This window comes from Hibiscus syriacus, unplaced genomic scaffold (assembly GCF_006381635.1).
Source record: "Hibiscus syriacus cultivar Baekdansim isolate YM2019G1 unplaced genomic scaffold, ASM638163v2 tig00009009_pilon, whole genome shotgun sequence".
Classification (NCBI taxonomy): Eukaryota; Viridiplantae; Streptophyta; class Magnoliopsida; order Malvales; family Malvaceae; genus Hibiscus; species Hibiscus syriacus.
This window is the reverse complement of record NW_024062181.1, coordinates 772,675-792,863: the sequence shown is the minus strand read 5'-3', so window position 1 is coordinate 792,863 and position 20,189 is coordinate 772,675. Positions and strand designations below refer to the sequence as shown.

Below are 20,189 nucleotides of genomic sequence, written 5' to 3'. Positions count from 1 at the left end.
CACATAATGAGCAAGACGAGTATGAAACAGAGAATGTTCAATTTTGCCATTCCCTTGTAACAATTTTAGGGTTAATGAATGGTGTGAGAACTAAGAAGACAAAATGAAAGTGCAAATAACAATATTTTCTTCAATCAACCACCGGACCTGCTCGGTAAAGGAACCACCTGAACATCAGCAAGCCGCGTCGGGACCGGAGATGTCCGACAAACGGGACATGTTGGGTACAACCGCAACCATTGGTCGACACACTCTAGATGGAACAAATGTCCGCAACCGGGCAGCAGCCTAAGGCTATCGTTACCCTTGTAATCAGCCAAGCATACGGAGCAGCACGTATCAGCACAACCTTTCTTCAAGAGCTTTGCCTCGGAGTACATCAGCTCCGGGTAGCTTTTTATCGTTTCCTCGTCAAGGCCGACGAAGCTCTCGGAACCAACGTCTGCGGCAGGCGGGGCTTGTTGTTGTTGAAGTGCCTTGGTGCACACGTAAGAAGCCAATACTATGGTGATTATAAGCAAGAGGATTCCGACGGAAACTCCGATCCCGTATCCAAATCCATCGACGGTTTCGGAGCCTAAGGTGGAGCTCATTTCATGGAAGAATGAAAGGATAAGAAGAAAGAGGGAAGATCAAAGATAGAGATGAGAAGGCAGGCCTTTATGATGATCAATTCATGTTCAGAATTGTTACCAAAACAAATTATGCTTTAAATTAAAATTTATGGAGTATTTATTTGTCTGCAGGTTCTTGGAAGTCAAAGGTTCTGATTCTGTTTTTTCAGATAGATACTGATTGATTTTTCTACTTCATCTTTTTTTTATTTGAGTGAAGCCATTAATTAATGATGGAGTAATCATAATAGGAATAATTCGAAAAAATTAATAATGAAATTAATAATTTTTTTTTAAAAAAGGACCAAAATAGGAACACAATCAAAATTAAATGGTGAAAATCATAATTTAGCCTTTAATTTTGATTGTATAAATTAAATTTTCAGCGCATCAAATCAAACATAAATATTTATTTAACAGTTGCATGATAAGACATAGGGATGTGCAAAACTACCTGATCCGACGACCTGAATCTAAAAAAATTGGATAATTTTCTAAAAAATTTATTTGACCCGACATTTCACTGGTTGGGTCTAGGTCATAAAATTGAAGTTTTCCAGGTACCAGGTTACCCGAATACCCCGTTAATTTATTATATATATATATATAATATAATGAATTATTTATATTATAGATTATTAGATTTTGCATTTCAAACTTTTAAATTTTACGTTCGGAGTATGTAATTCGAAGTTCCGAACATTTAAATTTGTGTATATATTGTTTTAAATTAATAATTTAAAAATAAAAAAAACGGGTACTGGATACCCGATTACCGGGTACCCGCAATATCCGGTTGGGACACGGGCCGAGAAATCACCGACCCGAATGTTGCGGGTACCCAGATTTGCACACCCTTAATAAGACATCTTATTTATCTAAATTTTTTTTTTATGAAAATCCCTTAAAACTTTATTTTCATTTGGTTAAACCCCCCCCCCTAAAGTTTTACTTCACAAAGTTTTAGTCTTGAATTGTTATACTCTCTTTGATTTTTCAAAGTCGGAGTTTCTTCTTTCAAATTTCGATGGTGCAAAAGAAGAGATAAACAATACACTATGATCAGGTTGATCAAACGATGAACATTATGTATCGGAATTATTCTTTTAAATTTTAGATTTAATTTCGTGAGTTTTAAAGAGATTTTGAAGAAAAAAAATCTAACTACTAGAGCGATAATTGATTATGAGACAAGTACATCTTTCGATTCTCTCCGAGTTGTCCTCGCACCTCGGTGTGCGACGACAACACCGTCGGTTCATTTTCATCAGAGATGTACATTATAATACAAGCTTTAATGCCACATAGTGTGGTTAGCTCGCCCACTTTCTTAAACAACCCTTACCTCCTTTTCATGCAAGCTTGACCTTCTTTCTTATCATTGCTTTATTGCTTGGCAAACCCTAATTTCAATGGAGGATGAAAGAAGAGAATGCTATTAGGGTTTGCTTCAATAGATGACCCAATGATCTGTTTAAACAGTGAGGGAAATGAAGATTTTAGAAGTTGATTTAGTATATTCGAATTTTAATTTTATAAATGGAATAATTTTTTATAACATTTGATTTAGATTAATCAATTAATAAATTATATACAAACAATTATATAAAAAATATAATATATTAAATTTAAAATTTAGTGATTCGAGACTCATGTCTTGTCTCATTTTGTATGTGTTTCAATTAATATCATACAAATATTTCAAAAAAAAAGAAGTTTATTATTTATATTAATATTTAAAGTTAATTTGTGTTTGATGTCATTAACTAATGTGATGTCAATTCAATTAAAAATTATAAAATTATTTTTATTTATAAAATACAATAAATATTAATTAAAGATGATATTATATTTTCTTACTTTTACAAATCTTTAGTATAAATTACATGAAATTTGTGTTTATACAAAATTTTATTAAATAAATAAATTTATACTTTGATATTTAAATTTCGATTTTTATTTCTAAAATGATATAATATTCAAAACGATGACTATGGTGGCTTTTTCAAAGCAAACAAATGCAATATAAAGACTAGAGATGGGTATGGGTCGGGTTGGGTCAGATTTGTGGTCTACTCGACCCGACCCAAGAATAATGACTCCTCTACACGAAATCCGATCCGACCCGTATAAATATATACCCTTCACCCGACCCAAAATAATAATAAAAATATTATTTATATTCAATAAAAATAGTGATTTAATTGAAAAAATAATATATAGAGGAGTATTATTGTAATTACCCCTAAATATATAAGGTAAAATTATATTTTTTTGGGATCGGTTCGGGTTGGGTATTTTCACATTAAAGCCGAATCTGACCCGACCAGAACATCATCTTTAAAAAAATCTGACCCAAACCTATCCGACCCGACTATTAAAAGTTACAAAATGATCACCATACTATTCATTTGTTTCAAACTTGTTTCTTTTAATTAAAAATTGACTACCGCTTGAACTGAATGTTAATTTGTTAATTTGTTGATTGTGATACGATAAATATTTTTATAAAAAAATATCTCAATCTAATTTACTATATAATATTATAACAATTATTATTTTTGTTTTCTTTTATTATTATTGTATTGTACATAGTACAAAGAACTTGGTGTGAAAATTGAAGGTGATTGGCGAGTGGCGTGTATTTCCATTGATTTACACACTTGTGAGATGCAAGGCCGTCAGTTGTCTCTCTCTATAATTCCTTTTTGCTTAAATTTATACCGACATGGCTCCTAACAGTTGGTGTTTCTTCTCTGCCTTTGCTCACTAAATCTCTGCATCTCCTCTTTGTTTTACTCTATATGTTAGTTCTTCTTCTTCTTCTTCTGTTTAGTCTCTAATCATCTCTATCTGTTTGTTTTGTTGTCTCTTTCATCTTTTTTGCTCTCCAGAATTCTTGGGTTGCTTTCAGATTTAACTCAGATCATCTTCTTCTTCTTCTTCTTCTTAATTGAAACTCGGTTCATCTTCGTTTTCTCAGATATGGGATTTTTTTAGGATAAAAAGGTGCTATAGTTGTTGTAAATGTTAAAAATTCAAGTTTTAGATAATGAGATATTAGTTTTTTTATTGTGAATTGAATGAACTAATCAAATTCTGTCCTGGGTTTATTTTCGTTTTAAGAAAGTGAAAGTTTTCTCGACGGTTTATGATCTGTTAGCAAAATCTTGTGATAAAATATTTGATTCCATGTTTGAATATTGCAGGAAAATAGTTGATATAATTGGAACATAATGCAAACCCAGCATCTTAAGGAACATGATAGGACTGGGAATCATCCAATGGGGCAGTTGGGCTCACTGCCATGGGGGACTGCCTTAGGATCTCATCAATCCTTCCATGGAGGGGGGCCTTTGTTGGTGGAGCATCCCTCTAACGGTGACCAACATGTTTCCACTCAACAATAGTAATTCACCATAGTCCCTGGTAAATCTCATCTCAGTTTCCAGTTTCATCGTTTGAATTTAATCGAATTAATTATAAGACGATTTTTCTAACACTAAGATTCAAATTCATAAACTTACTTGAAAGATATGATATCTCGTATCCACTAAATCAACTGATAATTGATTAAGATGCATTATTGTTTCATACATTATCATTTGAGTTTTTTCTACCACTAGCTATCTTAATCTATATTCACATGTTTTTTTTATTTAATTAAAAATTTCACCACCTATTTATGAAATAATTATCCTAATATTCAATACATTTATACACGCATTAAATTTTACTACACCTATGAATCGAAGCAACGAAACTACATATTGCATGGATGGTTATTAAGCTTTGAATATTTGGTTGGTATAATGCTAAAATTAGCCCCCCAGAAATTAGTTGACCCTATTCTTATATGTAATGGAATAAGGGGAGGTAGGGTAGTAAGCTGCCCCCAACGCTAGGTTGAGAGCAACTTCTGTAGAAGACCTCCGGTAATTATGAATTGCCCACCGTGGGACTCGATCCCACGACCACATTGTATTTTTTACCCCTATTCTATTTTTTGGAGTATTTTTGTGTTCAACGTTTCATTTTAGGGTAAAAAGGCTTCTAATATTTGACAGAATAATCATTTTGTCTCCTATTCTTCTTATTTTTCCTAAGATACTTTGGTCGCCAATGTTTCATTGTAGGTTAAACAAGATTCTTATTTTGGAGCATTAATCGTGTGTTAGCTAATGATTTTCATCTATAGACAGAACTTTTTATCCCAAAGTGAAACATTGGGGCTAAAAAGCTAAAAAAAATAGGAGCTAAATGAGCATTTCGAGACGTTGGGGCTATTTTTGACATTATGCCTATTTGGTTTCCCTTACCTTTCATCAACCTAGAACTCAATGAACAACAAGATGATGACGTGGTTATATTAGTTTCAAAATTATAATGAATGTTTATAACTATAAACGTAAATTAAATATTATAACTAACACATTTTTCTATTATCATTACACAAAAACTAGTTACATAGATCATACAATGATCATAAAAGGAAAATGTTACAAACTTGTCCATAAAATTCGAACAAAAATATCGATACAAATAGATCTAACTACATCGATAAACGAACAAAAACTAAATATTTGTGTTTAATATTTATGTTCGATATCCCACGGTGGGCAATTCAAAATTGCCGAAGGTCTTCCACGGAAGTTGCTCTCAACCTAGCGTTGAGGGCAGCCTACTACCTACCTCCCCCTACCCTATATATATGGGAACAGGGTCAGCTAATTTTATTTATTTATGTTCGATATACATTTAGATTTGTGATCCTCTAACCAGCCAAGTGGTGTTTCTATCAAGGTGATTGCAAAAATTCAGGGGCCGAACATAAAGCTCGGGCAGTCATCTCTCTGCAACCTGATCCTTCAGAAAATGGCACTCGCTTCGAACTAGGATTTGGTCACCCCATGGTACATTTTTTCTGAAACATATAATACATCCAATCCGGAACAAAACCAATTTTTTGTTCAATTACTTCTTCGGTCCTTGTTAGTTTTAAAACTAGAAAAATTTAGCCTTGATTTTCTAATTTTCAGGTTCAATCTTAGATCTTTATAAGTTTTAACACTGTACAAATTAAGTCATGTCTTCTCCATTTTTTTCACTTTAAATACTTATTAAATCTCTATTTTTCACCTTATGTATATATATATATATAATAGGGTCGTATAATGCTGCCATTCAACTTGGCATCCGAAGAGGGACCAATATACGTAAATGCCAAGCAATACAATGGAATCATTAGGCGTCGGCAATCTCGTGCAAAGGCTGTGCTTGAGAATAAATTGACTAAAGTTCGAAATGTACGTGTAAGTTTCGAATACGAAAGTGTATTTGCTACAAGTATATTGTAACTTTTTTTATATCGAGACATAGAAAACATCATGGATATGATAGTTTATTGAGATTGTATAAGCTTCTGGGTATAATTTCAACCGAGATCACTAGGACACTATCATAGTCCATTAGCATGTATGATTCTTAACTTGAAGATTTTTAATGTCTTCATATGGCACAAATTGTTTACGGTCTGAGATTTTGTTCCACAGCCATATATGCATCACTCTCGCCATCTTCATGCAATGCGCCGGCCAAGGGGATCCGGAGGGCGGTTCCTGAATACCCGAAGTTCGAGCTCCGAAAAAGATGGCATTGGGAATAAGAAAGCCGCTCGAGGACTGATTACCAACCCTACTGGTTCATCTGATAGTGGAACCATGAACTCATCCAAGGGACCAAATGGAGCTGGCTCAACATTTTCAGGGTCATCAGAGGTCACCAGCATGTACTCCAGGGGAGACCTCCACCAGTGTTTCCTTATCAATCATCTTGGACTATCGGGTCCAGACTCTCTCCCGTCGATGATCGTTGATCATCGAGGCACCATTATGAAATTTTGACATCAATGGGGGGATTCTTGTGGGATTTGCTGCTAAGATATTGCACCAAAAAACCACTCCCCCCTGCAGCAACCAAGGGAAGAACTTGGGTTTGCATTATAGGGTTGTTTTGCAACACAGGCTTTGGTTGCTAGGCAAATCATTCTTGGCTCAAGTAAGCTCCTCTTTACCGCTGGTTGAAGATGCTGAAACCTTCATATATATATACGGATCAGACTATATAACGAGCTGTTTCATTTGATCCAGTAAAATGCTTTGAAACTTTGGTTATGGTGTTTGTAATCTTAAACTATGGATAATTTGTGATGCTCATGAATTGTGTCTCACATGTGCGTGTCGTGCTTGTGAACCTAATGAATTGATTAATTGAATCTTTATGGTCATAATCAACTTAACATCATGTTAGCTTAGTCTGTTAAATTGACCCATTTGATAATAAGTAAATAAAAATAATTGCCTGAGGTCTTTCTCGAAAATTGCTCTCAACCTAACGTTAAGGGCAGCCTACTACCCTACCTCCCCCTTACCCCATTACATATAAGAATAGGATAAGCTAATTTTCTTTCTTTCATTTCTCATATTTTACTTATTGTTGTCTAAATATTTTTTTTTTAAAAATAGTTCATCTATCTTCACTTTGTTTTTTCAATTCCAATTATACATTGTAGGCACCATAAAAGTGAAATTACAAAAATTACTATAAACCAAAGATCTCATCAGTAACGGTGCATCAATAAAACTGGGAAACATTAACTACCCTTTCGAGTAGATTCGAGCACAGTAAGGTAATAGGGATACCCTTGGCAGGATCCGGACGACTTGCTCGCTTCTCCTTGGTTTACTTGGTCGTTGATGGGTGTAAGATTCCAGTTCAAGACGTAGTTTGACAGGTCGTATACCCCCGGAGCGAAAGCGCAAATCTGAAGAGGAATTTCGGCAGTCGACTTAGGTTGAAGTGTGAGTTTAGTGGAGCTCGACCCTGACCATATGAACTGGGGGGCACTTTCAATGGACAATGACTTGGAAGAACGTGTTGCAAGGGCATCGTTAGTGATGATCTTTGTATCACTGACGATGGGGATATCCGACCATCCTGCTTGGTTTTCTGGAGGCTGAGATGCAGCAGCGTCGTTTATGGGTTGGCTGTTACTACTGGGGGAATCGAATGTGTTGATATGGACAGATGCAACTGAATTGGAGGAGTTGGTTATAGTCATCTTCAAATTTACTTCACATAAAGGAGCCGAGAAGTTATGTTGAATGGTACGAGGTCCATCGACTATCCATGATATTGGATTCATGCTAGAAAGACTAACAGAAAAGGAAGGAAATCGAAAACAAACATCAGAAATAAGTGGCACCTATCAATTCATCGTTAAAAGTTATTGCAATTAACGGGGACTTACCTGCAATCACAAGCATGATAGGAAAAGACAAGCGGTGTATTAGGAGCAGCGGAATCAATAGTACCCTCCGGCAGTTGAGTGATGAAAACGAAATCAACTTTAGATTCATACGCCTGGTGCAAGAAAAATATAAGCTGAAAGCGTCATCTGGCTAGTGTAAAAGATCCAAAGAATCGACAAATAACCAATCCAATCTATTTATAACAAAGAAAGGCAACATCATCATCGTCATTGATAATATATGCTTGAGAGTCGGGAATAAAGTGATTATATAGATCTGATGTATGATAATCAATATATGGATACACATTCCAGTTGATTGTTATTCAAACGAATAGCACAAAGGCAAGAAGGCTAAAAACCTGAGATGACATTCCCTGGCATGATCTTTCACAGTCATGGAAATCAGCCAAAGGCGAACTCGATACATCAAAGGGGGCTTCATTGATATCCTGAGGTCCCAATCTTACATCACTTTGAATACGGGAAAGAGGTGTACAATCTTCAGAAGTTGCTGACCTCCTGCGATCCTGGGGAAAATTAGAGAGTAATCTTAAGTCAATCAGTTAAAAAGATGAAAGAAACAAACAAGTATTACTTGGAAATTGAAGAATTCGAGATGACATACAAACCTTTACCAAGCTAATATGTGGCCTATAGCATGCATACTTACACTAAAAGGTGATAAGGTCGATAGACGAGTATAAGGTAGAATTGCAACTTATGCAAAATCTATCAATCAAGAGATCATGTTACTCTCGTCTGGATAATGACCAAGCCCCAGATTTAACCCTTGCCTTATCATTTTACAGCTTGTTCAGTTATTATCAATGAGCATTTTAGTTAAGTTCAAAGGAATACCATCAAGATCTAAAGATAGTCCTGTCCCATGGAACCAACAGGAAGGCATTTGATCAAACACCCTCTGGCCATAGCTTGACAAAAAAAAAAAGAAATCACCTAATGCTAGCTTTGCACATGTAATATCCCGCTCATTATAAAACCTCGATGAACAAATTGAAAGGAAAACTAGTGCATAAATATTTTATACCTATATGAATAATCCAAGGTGCAAGTTATTGTATAGTTGTACCAACCTTAAGCATGAAGAAACATGAGAATGATTGACCAGCAAATAAAGATTGAGAAGGTAAGATGCTATCAACAGGTTGAAGCAATGAGATCTCCCACTGCTGCCCAACAGATGACAACTGATGAACCTGGAAGCATTCGGAACTGGTCTTGTTGACAACATCCATGCGCAAGAGGAACTCTATTGATCTTGATGGGCGAGAACTAAGTTCAAATGATACATCCATTGATGGTAAAACCTAGCAGAGATGATGAGAAAGAATTAGAATGGCTAGGTAGCCAACTGATACATCATGATCTTGATTGTTCTCTATTGAACAAAATTCAAACGGATATTTTCTAGAAATTAGCCACAGCATATTGCTGCCCATGCCCCCAATAATTTTCTTTTTCCATAAATAGACTAAAATGTTCTCTGTGTGCTCCCATAAATAGATTAACATCTTGATTATACCTTTCCCTTGTTACTTTATAGGTTGATTTCATAAGACAGCTAAATAACGATTAATCAAGAAATAATCCATATTGTAAGCTACCAATGGTAATAATATAGTAAGAGAAAGGGAAAAGAATCATACTATGAACACTCAGCCTTGTCCAATTCAAGAACTTACCCGCAAATTATAATGCATGCGTAGAGTGCGATATTTCATGATGCTTGATACACCTTCCATTTCGTAATATATATTGTAATGTACAAAGGAATATTTCCGGGAACAGCAGCATGAAACCAAAGTGGCCATGATAATGATGTTTTTCTCCTGCACTGATATATCCTGAGCATAGATAAATGTAAAATATATGAATGACAAGGTGCCACAAACTTGATATAAATTGTCATCAAAGCACGCACTGGAACATTACCTCAGGAAAGTGAAACACATTCTGCGACATTTTATTACCATTAGTATGCCCACTGCTTTTCTCAACATTCATCTTTTTTAAGCAAGCAGGAAAGTCTACATTCAACTCCCTTTGATTCCCAGCATATAGAAATCTGGGATTGCTGATCTTCATCTTTAGGTTCTGTCAAAACGTTATTATAACCCCCATTATAAATAAACAACCATTAAAATAATCCATGCTATATAAAAGGACACACTACACAAGCCTGAAGGCGCAAATATGAGAAAACTGCAGTAAGTAATCCCCGCCAAACTCAGGCATCACTTGAGGCTAGACCAAGGAGCACTCTGAACAAGCTGGCTTTAATTACTCGGCAGAAATAAAACCCATACAAATACAGTATAAAGATGCATATTGACTTTTTTTTAGAATGCGACAGAGTTGGTTGACCCTAAGTCAACAACAATATAGAAAGATTTTAACACAAAAATGGTTTAAGAAAACTGCACCTTGATAGGAAACTTAGATTGGTTACTTAGTTCCAACACGAGAAGCCGCAAGTCTCCCGCGTAGGTTTTTTCTGGTAAAGAATGAATAAAACCCTCAAGTCTTGGTGTACTCTAGGCATTCATAAAAAATCAGTGCAAGTTAGATGCAGTTCTACAAGAGAGAGAGAGCAAGGGAGAGCACAACAAAAGCAGGTTCAGAGGAAACACGTGCACCTTAATCACTAGAAACTTCAAATCATTGCTAGGAGAATGCTTAGCCTTCTTTCTTCCCTTGACAACTCTTCTGTTTGCATGGCTAGACTCAAAATCACATAAACCTACTACCGAACTTGACAATTTCCATTTCACACCAACTATTTTCAAAATTCCTTCTATTCTTGGTGTAACAGTTAGTTGCACCTGAAATAAGATATAGTAAATGTTCAGAAAATTATAGTAACTTATGAGAAAAGTATTTTAATTACGGTGCACCAAGGATAAGAACATCAATTAGGTGATATACTCTTCCTCATAATTTCAATTTCCTACACAATTCTATAAGAGTCCATTAAACCAATTAAGCTTTTAGAAATCTTCACAAATAAAATTGATGTAGGTGTCAATTCATACAAACACTCCCATCGATAAATTATTCGAGTATTCCAGTAAAATACTCACCAAGGTTGTTTCACCCCCTTCTAATGAAAAGTCGACCTCAGATAAAATCAAAGACGAATTAATATCCCTGCAGTCATCATGCAAACAGCTACATCAGCAGTTGTATACAGCAATGAAGAATTGGAACCTCCCAAGAGGAAGAATATTGTAAACCAATCAATGCATGTATGCATATATATACATACACCTATATATAGGAACAAAGCAACACATACCCAGTGGAGGTTGATGTTTTGCTTTCATTATTCTGGAGCTCAATGTTTGAACTATTAGCATCTGTGTCGTAATTGATGCAACAAAAACAATTTTAGTCAATATAGAGTTGAAAGGATCAGGGCCTAAAAGAAAAAGTTAGCAGACTTTGAAAACTTGCCTTCTTCGGGATTTGCAGAGAGCTCACACGTCAAAGAAACACTTGAGACAGAAATAGGGATTTGCAGAGGGTTTCTAAATTCAATATCCACTTTTATTGCTTCTGCAAACAGATGAAGAATATATCCGCAAAAAAGTCCCATCAATTCAACAATAAATTACACCTATCACATATTCTCTTTGTTATCTAGGAAACGACTATCATATATTATTATAGGTAAAAGTTTGGGATTTCATTTAATGGTTCAATCTAAAATTTCATCACAGTAATGCAAAATCCTCAACACTATGGTAGGAAATGTAAATTAAAACTATAAATCCCTGAAATTTCTATTTCACTGCCAATAGCATTATTTCCAATACAAAGAATATAAGCTCATGTAGCATATATTAATCAATTTCATGCATTAACTATAAATCCTTGAAAATTCTCATTCACTGCCAATAGATTGTTGCCAACACCAAGAATTTAAGTTCATGTAGCATATTATATGAATCTTTTTCATGCATTCTACTCTGTCTAATAGTTGTACTCCAAAGATTGAAAAGACAGATGAAGAAAAGGATTTTATAATTCAAAGAATATACATTGGCAATAGAATTTGCATAAAGCAATAAGAGCCTTGAACACAAAATTAGCAGTAAAGGATCCTAGGCCTATCTTGTTCAAGTTGGGCCTATCCAGTTAGTTCGGAAACAATAAACTACGAAGCTGACCTCACTGTCAAATATTTGTATTATGCTTTGTTGCTAAAAAATAGCAAATTAAAACCAGCCGCCAGCCAAAAACCTTCTAAGTATTTGTTTTGACAGAATTCTAAGTTAAGAAAACAATTATTAACATTAATTGTAATAAGACCTTCATACCTCCTGCCACACAAATATTTGATTCTTTATACTTCCGTGGTATAACCTTTGATTGTAAGTCCAGCCAGTTGGACTTGGAAGTAGAGAATGATGGGATTATGTCCTCCTCCAGTGAACGCCATACACTTTCTCTGACACTAGCCTGGGAAAGAATGAAACGCCCATGAGTCTATGACATCACCCACAAATAATCTTACTTCTGAAACAAATTAGATAAGTATATCGATATTTCAAAAAAAATAAAGATAAGTATATCGATGAAGTATGGAGAGCATATTTTGTTTATGCTTACACATTGATTTCAGTAATTCCATGCAAAAAATCACAATAAAAGTAAACCAAACTAGCAAGCCTTAAGCCAATATGTCTAGGGTTGGTTACAAGTATCAAGACAATGAAACATCTCCTTCAGATACTTGAATCCCTCCCAACATTCTTATCCACCAAACAAATAATGATTTCACTTACAGCTTCAGCAGAGGCATTAGTTCTATGATCTTCAAAAATGACCTTAAGGGTGGAAATGTTGATAACAGGCAACTGAAGTTTCACTACCTCAAATGTCTTCCCAGTTTTCTGTATCATCCATGAAAAAAAAGAAGCAATTAAACAACCCTGTTAAACTTGCACATAACAAACTAATAAGACAAGCCCACTTTTCAAACATAGGGTAGATTTTCTATGATCTAAGAAGCTCCGATATCTTTTCATATTCCTCAGTCAACGAAGCACAGCGGAAATCAAATTAACTTCTGATCCACCTGGACAATCTGAAGAAAATCTCTCAGAAACAGCTCCTGCTTTGCCTTCGACTGATGAGCGCTGGCCAAGACTTCCAGCATATGAGTGACAGCAACATCATACATGCCAAGTAAAGCATACCACCTATACCAAGTGGGAATTATTAGAAAAATTCCACAATAAAACTCTGCAACAATTACATTCATATAGGATCCGACTGCACCATATATGAAGCTTACTGTCCAGTGTGGAAATGAACATGATCTTTAATAAGACTCCAAGAGGTTTCCTTATAAACAGGGATAACACTTCTATATGTGCGAATCGCATGTTTAATCTGAAGAAGACATTGTAAAATATTAGAAGAGGGAAGATTTGATATATTCCCACAATACTTGAGGGTTTCGCATACCTGATCACATTTTTTGTAATGATCACCAGAGAGAACAAGATGAAACCCATATTTATGCAACATTGGTGGTTTTGATAACAAGTAGCAAAAAGATGCTTGCTCAAGCAACACAGCCGAATGTAAAGTATCCTAAGGGGAGAAAACAAAAAAGGTTGTGAGTGGCAGATAATATGCACTTTCCCAAAGTAATTCCTAGGAAATAGAACATTACCTCGCCACAAATGCGGAAATAAACAGTGGCTGCTTCTTTAACCTGGTCTCTTGTCTTCAGCATCTCTACCCACCAAAGACCACATCTGGTAGCATTTTGTCGACCAGCAGATCCAAGTTTCTGCAATAGTTGAATAAATAAAGGAAAAAGGAAAATCAATGGAAAGAATTAACACTCGGTGTTTGCTACATTAAAAGTTTAACTTGGCATCTGCCATCACTAACTGTCACCACAACTGATCCTAATTACTTACGCAGACCAATATAAGACCTAGCTCAATCTAGCAAAACGAAAATTCCCAAATCATCCCCAAGGTCATAAGTACTTTACATGTTAACTACTGGACCAGCATATAAGGAAACAACAACGAAGGTCATTTTTCTTATACCAAGGAGCTTTCTTTACTATTGAAGAACCCATTAAGTTCATCTCAGGCTTATTAAGAAAACAGCATCCACCTGACCTAGCTATTGCAAGCCACGAACCCCATCCACCACAAATCACAAGCAGATGACTTTACCAAAATTCCCATCATTCACATGATAACTTCTTCAATCCCAGCAGACACATTAAGCTTACTCATGGTTAAAACCTAACTGCTAATCTAAAAGCAAGCATCCACACCAACTATAGCAAAATGGATGTTAAAGATGTTGATAATTTGAAGCATAAATGGCTATATCAAACAGGGCATACGAATATGAAGAAAAATAATGATGATATCTAGAATTAGTTCACTTAAATTTTGTAGTTTCTATTTTTTCATATACTCGTCAATTGATCAATTTTCTTCTTCAGCTTAAAAATCAAGGGTTCCATGCTATGGATTGCTTTTAAGAAAATAAAGGTACTGAAGGAAAGCTATAAGAAAATTAGTATAAATCATATATGATCAAATATATTCAGTTCTAAATCCTAACAAAGAAAAAGGAAAGAAGCCAAGAACTATACATACTAAATAAGTATTAAATGCATTTTCCATGCAATACTCCGCATCTTTTCTTGATTGATCAAGCATGAAGTAGGTAAGTCCCATCATCTCCTGAAGAAATGAATAAGACACGATAAGGTTGCAAAATAGGTACAATAAATCCATAAAGAACCCAAATGTACATTAAAAGGTTTTCATGAGATCTATTTCAAAGAGAATAAACATAAATACATGATATCCTTATATTTTGAAGTAGCAAACCATTCACATGAAACACAAACCAAGCAAGTGAAAAGAAAAAAAAATCAATATAGAGAACAGAGAAAATGGTATTAAGAGCGAGATAGCAAGAGAGAGCATTTGAAATAACCTGCACACCAGCATAGCGCTTCCAGGCTTTATCAATCTTGTAATCAGTGGAAATTAGGCGATAATTCGATAGTGCAAGTTCATAGTCCCCTAACATGAATGCATAGTCACCTAAAATTCTAATCTGAGATTCAATTGACTTAAAGGTATACCTATGAGCAGAGGAAATAAAACTAAATTAGGATAAACTCAAGAAGAAACGAGAAACAGATTTTAATCTCAATGAATGAACAGCATCACTCACACAGGACCATTAGCGGTAACTACAGTATCATCTTTCCCCTTCCTCCACCACAAGTTCTTAATTTGGTTCCTAAAACCTTTTCTTGTTGCAGAAACCTAATTTTAATATGAAAGATGACAAGAGGAATAAGAACATTATTTGAGAATTTCAGGGGAAAAACCAATACATAGAAATTCTGATAAGAACATGAGGAACAAAATTGGGGAGCTAAAATACCTCTTGGTTCAACACACGTATCTTTTGTTCCATGTAAGGAATGATATGTTTAGATGATAATTCTAGCAAAAAATCCTTTATCTGTTACCAAATAATGCAACCATAAGTAGAATGACAAACAAAAGTACCCCAGAATATTAGATCAAGGAGTTGGAAAGTTACCTCATTCAAGTCATCAAGATCGAGGAAACCACCAAGATTTTCAGTAGGTAAAGCATCAGGTTTCTGTAACAAAAGAACATGAATTAAAGCATTATTTGTTATATACTTTAGCTGCACCTTGAACCTGAACCAACATAAGATTCAGCTAACATTTTCCTATGAACAAGTAAATAACTGAAGATAATAATCCCTCAAAGTCAAGTAATTTACAAATGGAGCCCAAGGGTTATCTTCATGATGGATTTGCCCATCTTGAGAAGAATTAATGTTAATTATTTGACAGTCATTTTGGCCAAATGCATTTCTCATCTCAGACAAAAGCTTAGTAGCCCTGCAACCAAAAGATAAATAAAATAACATTCAGCTAGCTGCACTACAGATCATATCATATATTCATTTCACTCATATGGCATCCACTTAATTAACTGAAAAATATAGAAATATTATTGATTAATCTATATCAGGTCTTTAGCTTCCTTTTTGTTGATTATATTATCAAAACTATCCAACAATTAAGTAGAAGAGTAGAACTTATGAGAAAATCCTGAATGGCATAAATTGAATGTAAGTTAGTCTGAAATTGGCTTCCCCAGACTAAAAAAATGCTCATTCTATTCCAATTTTCACATTATGATGATCCATTTCCGACAAGCTTCTTTGAGGATGTTTTCTACCCAAATCATTTCATTTGTCTTATTCCATGAAATGTGGATTTCTTCAGCATGATGGGAATCTCAGTAGTCTTTTGCTATTCAAACCCATGTTCTTCTCATTCTCCACATGATCTTGTTTCCTAACTCATAGAGATGGTAGGTAAATCTAACGCATTCAATTGGGTTGAACAGTATCATTCTTCCGAGCCATGCATGCAGCCATTTTACAAGTCTGGATAAGAAAGTGGGGAAAAAATACAATATATATCTGCATTGCTCTACCATCTTGAAACAGTATAATAAAAGGTTATAAAGGCATACACGTTCTTCTGAAATGATAGATCAGTGTTTAACGGCATCATTGTCATGCTTATTGTCATAGCAAGATAAGAAGTGTGGCATACTTATCTAAAGGACCGTCTTGATCATCATGCACAAGTAAGTAATGCTTCAAAATCTTTGGGTCCATTGCACCATCATTGAGAAGAGAGGGCAATTTGCTGGTGTTAAAGAGGTCTACAAATCTGTTTATAGGTTCATCATCCTTCGAGGACACAACCAAAAGGCCTAAAGATCATTTTGGACAAGAAATAATCAACAACTTAATCATATATGGTGTCCAGAATAAACATTTTAATGAAACTCGTAAGTGAAAGAAACAAGATTAGTTGATCTTAATCATGCAAAAGGAAAAAAAGGCAAGTTCTCTGATAATCTTCCAAAGCTTACATGCCACGGGATGGTCAAAAGCTTCATGATCTGAAAAAGACAATGTACGTACAAGCTCTTTGTTAAAAAACTGAAACCACGATGGTAAAATTTCAGATTCAGGCCCTGCAAAAAAAAAACATTCACCGTATATTAATGAAAGCAGCAAGGTGATCTTTTAATAAAACCACAAAAGAAAGGGCAAGCAATGAGATCAGAAAATCTCGATAATTTAGGAAAAAAGAAAAACTAGCCACCAAGGAATCAAATTGCTAATATACTAAAAATATCAAAATCAAAAGTAAACTTACTAGAGAGAAGATCGTTAATTTGAGATGGTTCTGAAGATTCAAGAAAAAATTTCTCTCCCGCACGGGTAATAACCTGCTTTAGCCTCTCTTTTGCTACCTAGGAGATCAAAATTTAGTTTCAGAATAAAAAATCATCAAAATCTAAAGATGAAAATTATAACGTGATTGAAATTGATTGAAATTGCAAGTGCACTATGGAGCTCGAATCCACCAACTTTTATTCCAGCCAAACCAAAACCCATCACCTTCCTTCATCTGCCTATTTTGCAATGCACAACAAAACCCTTAAATCAACTAAATTACGGTCCTTAATCAAAGCTCAGTAATCAATTCCAACAGAAACAGCTCTAGGTAGCTTCCAACTCAACTAGTACCGATTGTAATTCATACCAATTTAAGTAAACTGATTAAAACATTTAGCACTACATTATTAAGCTACGAAACTGGTGATCTCAATAGAAATTACCTCGAGATCCGGCTGCCGAATATCCGAGGAGTAAAACAAGCGCAATTTGAACTTCCGCAGCCTGTAGGGTTGATCACTCGACGTTCGTACAGGCACTACCACAAAAATCCAGATAAGTAACTTGCAACAAACAAAGAAATCACTTCAAATGCGAGATACATATACACGTATAAATTCACATTATATAATCCGTATGGAATAAATTTGAAAATTTTCACCGTCAATGTTTGTGAAGTCGCAGAAAGGGGAAAGCATCTGGACAAAGGATATTCCGTTCTTGAGGCAAGATTGTTCCACAAGTGGAGTGCAGAGTACCATAACAACAGGAGCGATCTCCTCCAATAGCATTTTACCAAGTGGCGTGTTGGCCGGATCCGCCATCACTCTCGCCCTCTCCTCCGGTTGTCGTTTCGCTGAAAGCTAATGAGCCGGATGTGATTTCTGGGCGAGCTGACTCGGGAACTTTGAAGAACCAATTAGATCAGTTCCGGAGAATATAGCCTTCCACTTCCACCGGATTCTTCAATCCGATCTTTTCTTGTTTTGGTGTCAAATTCAGGTTTCGAATTTGTGACAGAGAGCGAGCGAGAGCTTCAAGAAATGAATATAAACGAAGATGGCTGACAAATGGGGAGCCTAGCCATAGCAAACCCAATCCAATATTCTTCGATTGGGCCAAGAATTTCAACTCAGCCAATGGACCAAGCTTTCGGACGATTCAAGCTTAGGTTTCTAAAATTCAAGTAATATGTATATTGTTTTTATATTTTATAAGTATAAAATGGTTCATTTATTAAATGATTTTTTTATAGAAATCACTAATTTTATTCAAAATAGGAAATACCGTAAATTAAAATTAAGATTTACAATCATAATCGTAAATTAAACATATAATTAATATAATTTCCTATAATCATTGAAATAAAACTAATAACTTATGATCACGTAAAGATCATACAAGGAAAGATTAAAATCTAATCAAGAAAACTCAAACAAATATAGATTCAAACAGATCTGATCGCACCGGAAAACGAACCAACTAAAAGACCACAAACAAACCATAAATCATATTTGAGCGACATTAAAAACTATTCACGAACGCATCAACCATGGCGTTTCATTGTCCTTCCTTTTCATCTATGGAAGATTGCCCTTTGACTTCAATGCCACTGTATCCATCACTCGATGAGCTAATCTTGGTGAATACCAACCAGCTCAAGGCCATTCAAGCATACCATTCAGATGATCATCAACCTCTTCTCTTCCCCTATCCAAATCGAAATGCTTTGATGTGCATAATATTGAAGTATAGCCTCGGATACGCTAGATGAGTGCATGCAACAGATGATCGGTCTGCATCTTCCGGAGTGGCTTCAACATGTAACGAATCAGCTGAAAGAGCTCTATCTCCATAATTTGCTCAATTTAGCATCTTTTCCAGACGAGCTGCATTGCCTAACCAGTTCGGAACAGTTGCATATGCTACAACTTTCCCACTTGCCCAATTGGCATCAGATCGCTCACACGCATTTGGATGAATTGTGTTTTCTATTTTGAAGCTGTGAATACATCTCTGACTTGTTTTCTATCTTCAGGTTCAGGTGCAATAGCTACTGTAGTTGATCTAATTGCTTTACACTTGAATTCATAATGATCTCAGAAGTAACTGCAATCATCTAATAGTTAATGTTACTTTTTGTCAGCATAAGCTTAATGGAAGACATACATTCTTCAGGAGCTGATCCATTCCTCGTCATTGGAGTCCTCCATGTTTGATGTACGCGGGAAGAAGAGAGCTAAGAGAGCATATATGTCTTTCCATGACTGGGGACATTATTATGCATGCAATATGCAGATTGTATATCAGGGTTATAGTGAGTGAAAGATTTCAATTGGTAAAGGTATTGAGGGAGATAGTTCATACTATGTCTGCAACAATTATGAGATCTGAATAGTGGTCAGATTGGCTGCTGTTTGTGCTTATTGCTTGGGGAGGGAAGGTCTTGTTTTATTCTCTCACTACAGCAAAACATAGTTTTAACGGCGTTTTTTCAGTCCTATAGCAGCGTTTTTAAACGCCGCTAAAAGCACTTGCGACAATAGGAAAAACGCCATGCAACAATATGCAGATTGTATATCTGTGAATGTCGATTTTCAGTTATATCTATTGTTCAGGATAAAATGTATATATCGTGTGATCATGGTTGGATGGAGGATGTAGTATTACAAATAATGAATATTTTCCTCAATCATCATCCATTATAAGTTTATATGTATGAGTTCAATTCAAAGGGATCTATTTCCTTATGTTTATAAGGAGTTTTACTCGAAGATATAAAGCACACGGATCTCGAATGTAACTCACTATCTTATATAGAGGTTTAACTCTTGATGGCATAGTATTTGCTCCCATTTAAATGGGATAGAGCTCGGGTTAAGAACTCGAAAATAACTCATTATCTTGTATGAAGGTTTACTTCTCAAGGGCATAGTATTACT

The 20,189-nt window shown here is 35.2% G+C and overlaps 3 protein-coding genes across 3 annotated transcripts; 1 reads left to right on the top strand and 2 right to left on the bottom strand.

The window, feature by feature from the left end:
* Positions 1 to 20: 20 nt before the first annotated feature.
* LOC120202725 (RING-H2 finger protein ATL70-like) lies at positions 21 to 683 on the bottom strand. Its single transcript, XM_039203113.1, has one exon. It carries the CDS (start codon positions 591 to 593, stop codon positions 135 to 137), a length of 459 nt encoding a protein of 152 aa, XP_039059044.1. The 5' UTR covers positions 594 to 683; the 3' UTR covers positions 21 to 134.
* Positions 684 to 5,779: 5,096 nt separating this feature from the next.
* LOC120202703 (nuclear transcription factor Y subunit A-2-like) lies at positions 5,780 to 6,718 on the top strand. The gene is made up of 2 exons (XM_039203096.1): positions 5,780 to 5,926; positions 6,167 to 6,718. The coding sequence occupies exons 1-2, from the start codon at positions 5,789 to 5,791 to the stop codon at positions 6,515 to 6,517; spliced, it is 489 nt and encodes a 162-aa protein (XP_039059027.1). The 5' UTR covers positions 5,780 to 5,788; the 3' UTR covers positions 6,518 to 6,718.
* Positions 6,719 to 7,130: 412 nt separating this feature from the next.
* Positions 7,131 to 18,296, bottom strand: LOC120202881 (trafficking protein particle complex subunit 8-like). Its single transcript, XM_039203232.1, is given in 30 exon segments — positions 7,131 to 7,828; positions 7,924 to 8,036; positions 8,286 to 8,453; positions 9,021 to 9,254; positions 9,630 to 9,701; positions 9,704 to 9,772; positions 9,774 to 9,791; positions 9,880 to 10,041; positions 10,371 to 10,481; positions 10,584 to 10,769; positions 11,028 to 11,094; positions 11,243 to 11,303; positions 11,401 to 11,502; positions 12,267 to 12,408; positions 12,735 to 12,842; positions 13,028 to 13,151; positions 13,247 to 13,344; positions 13,420 to 13,548; positions 13,631 to 13,750; positions 14,586 to 14,672; positions 14,932 to 15,082; positions 15,175 to 15,269; positions 15,391 to 15,471; positions 15,553 to 15,615; positions 15,763 to 15,883; positions 16,610 to 16,772; positions 16,935 to 17,039; positions 17,225 to 17,321; positions 17,691 to 17,785; positions 17,909 to 18,296. Coding segments are annotated over 30 exon segments (3,867 nt in total). The 5' UTR covers positions 18,072 to 18,296; the 3' UTR covers positions 7,131 to 7,266.
* Positions 18,297 to 20,189: the final 1,893 nt, after the last annotated feature.

Bases quoted from the DNA above. Each gene is read 5' to 3' on its own strand.
- LOC120202725 (XM_039203113.1), bottom strand. From the start codon at position 593: ATGAGCTCCACCTTAGGCTCCGAAACCGTCGATGGATTTGGATACGGG.
- LOC120202703 (XM_039203096.1), top strand. From the start codon at position 5,789: ATGCTGCCATTCAACTTGGCATCCGAAGAGGGACCAATATACGTAAAT. The intron at 5,927-6,166 runs GTAAGTTTCGAA...TTTGTTCCACAG, and splicing joins CTAAAGTTCGAAATGTACGT to CCATATATGCATCACTCTCG.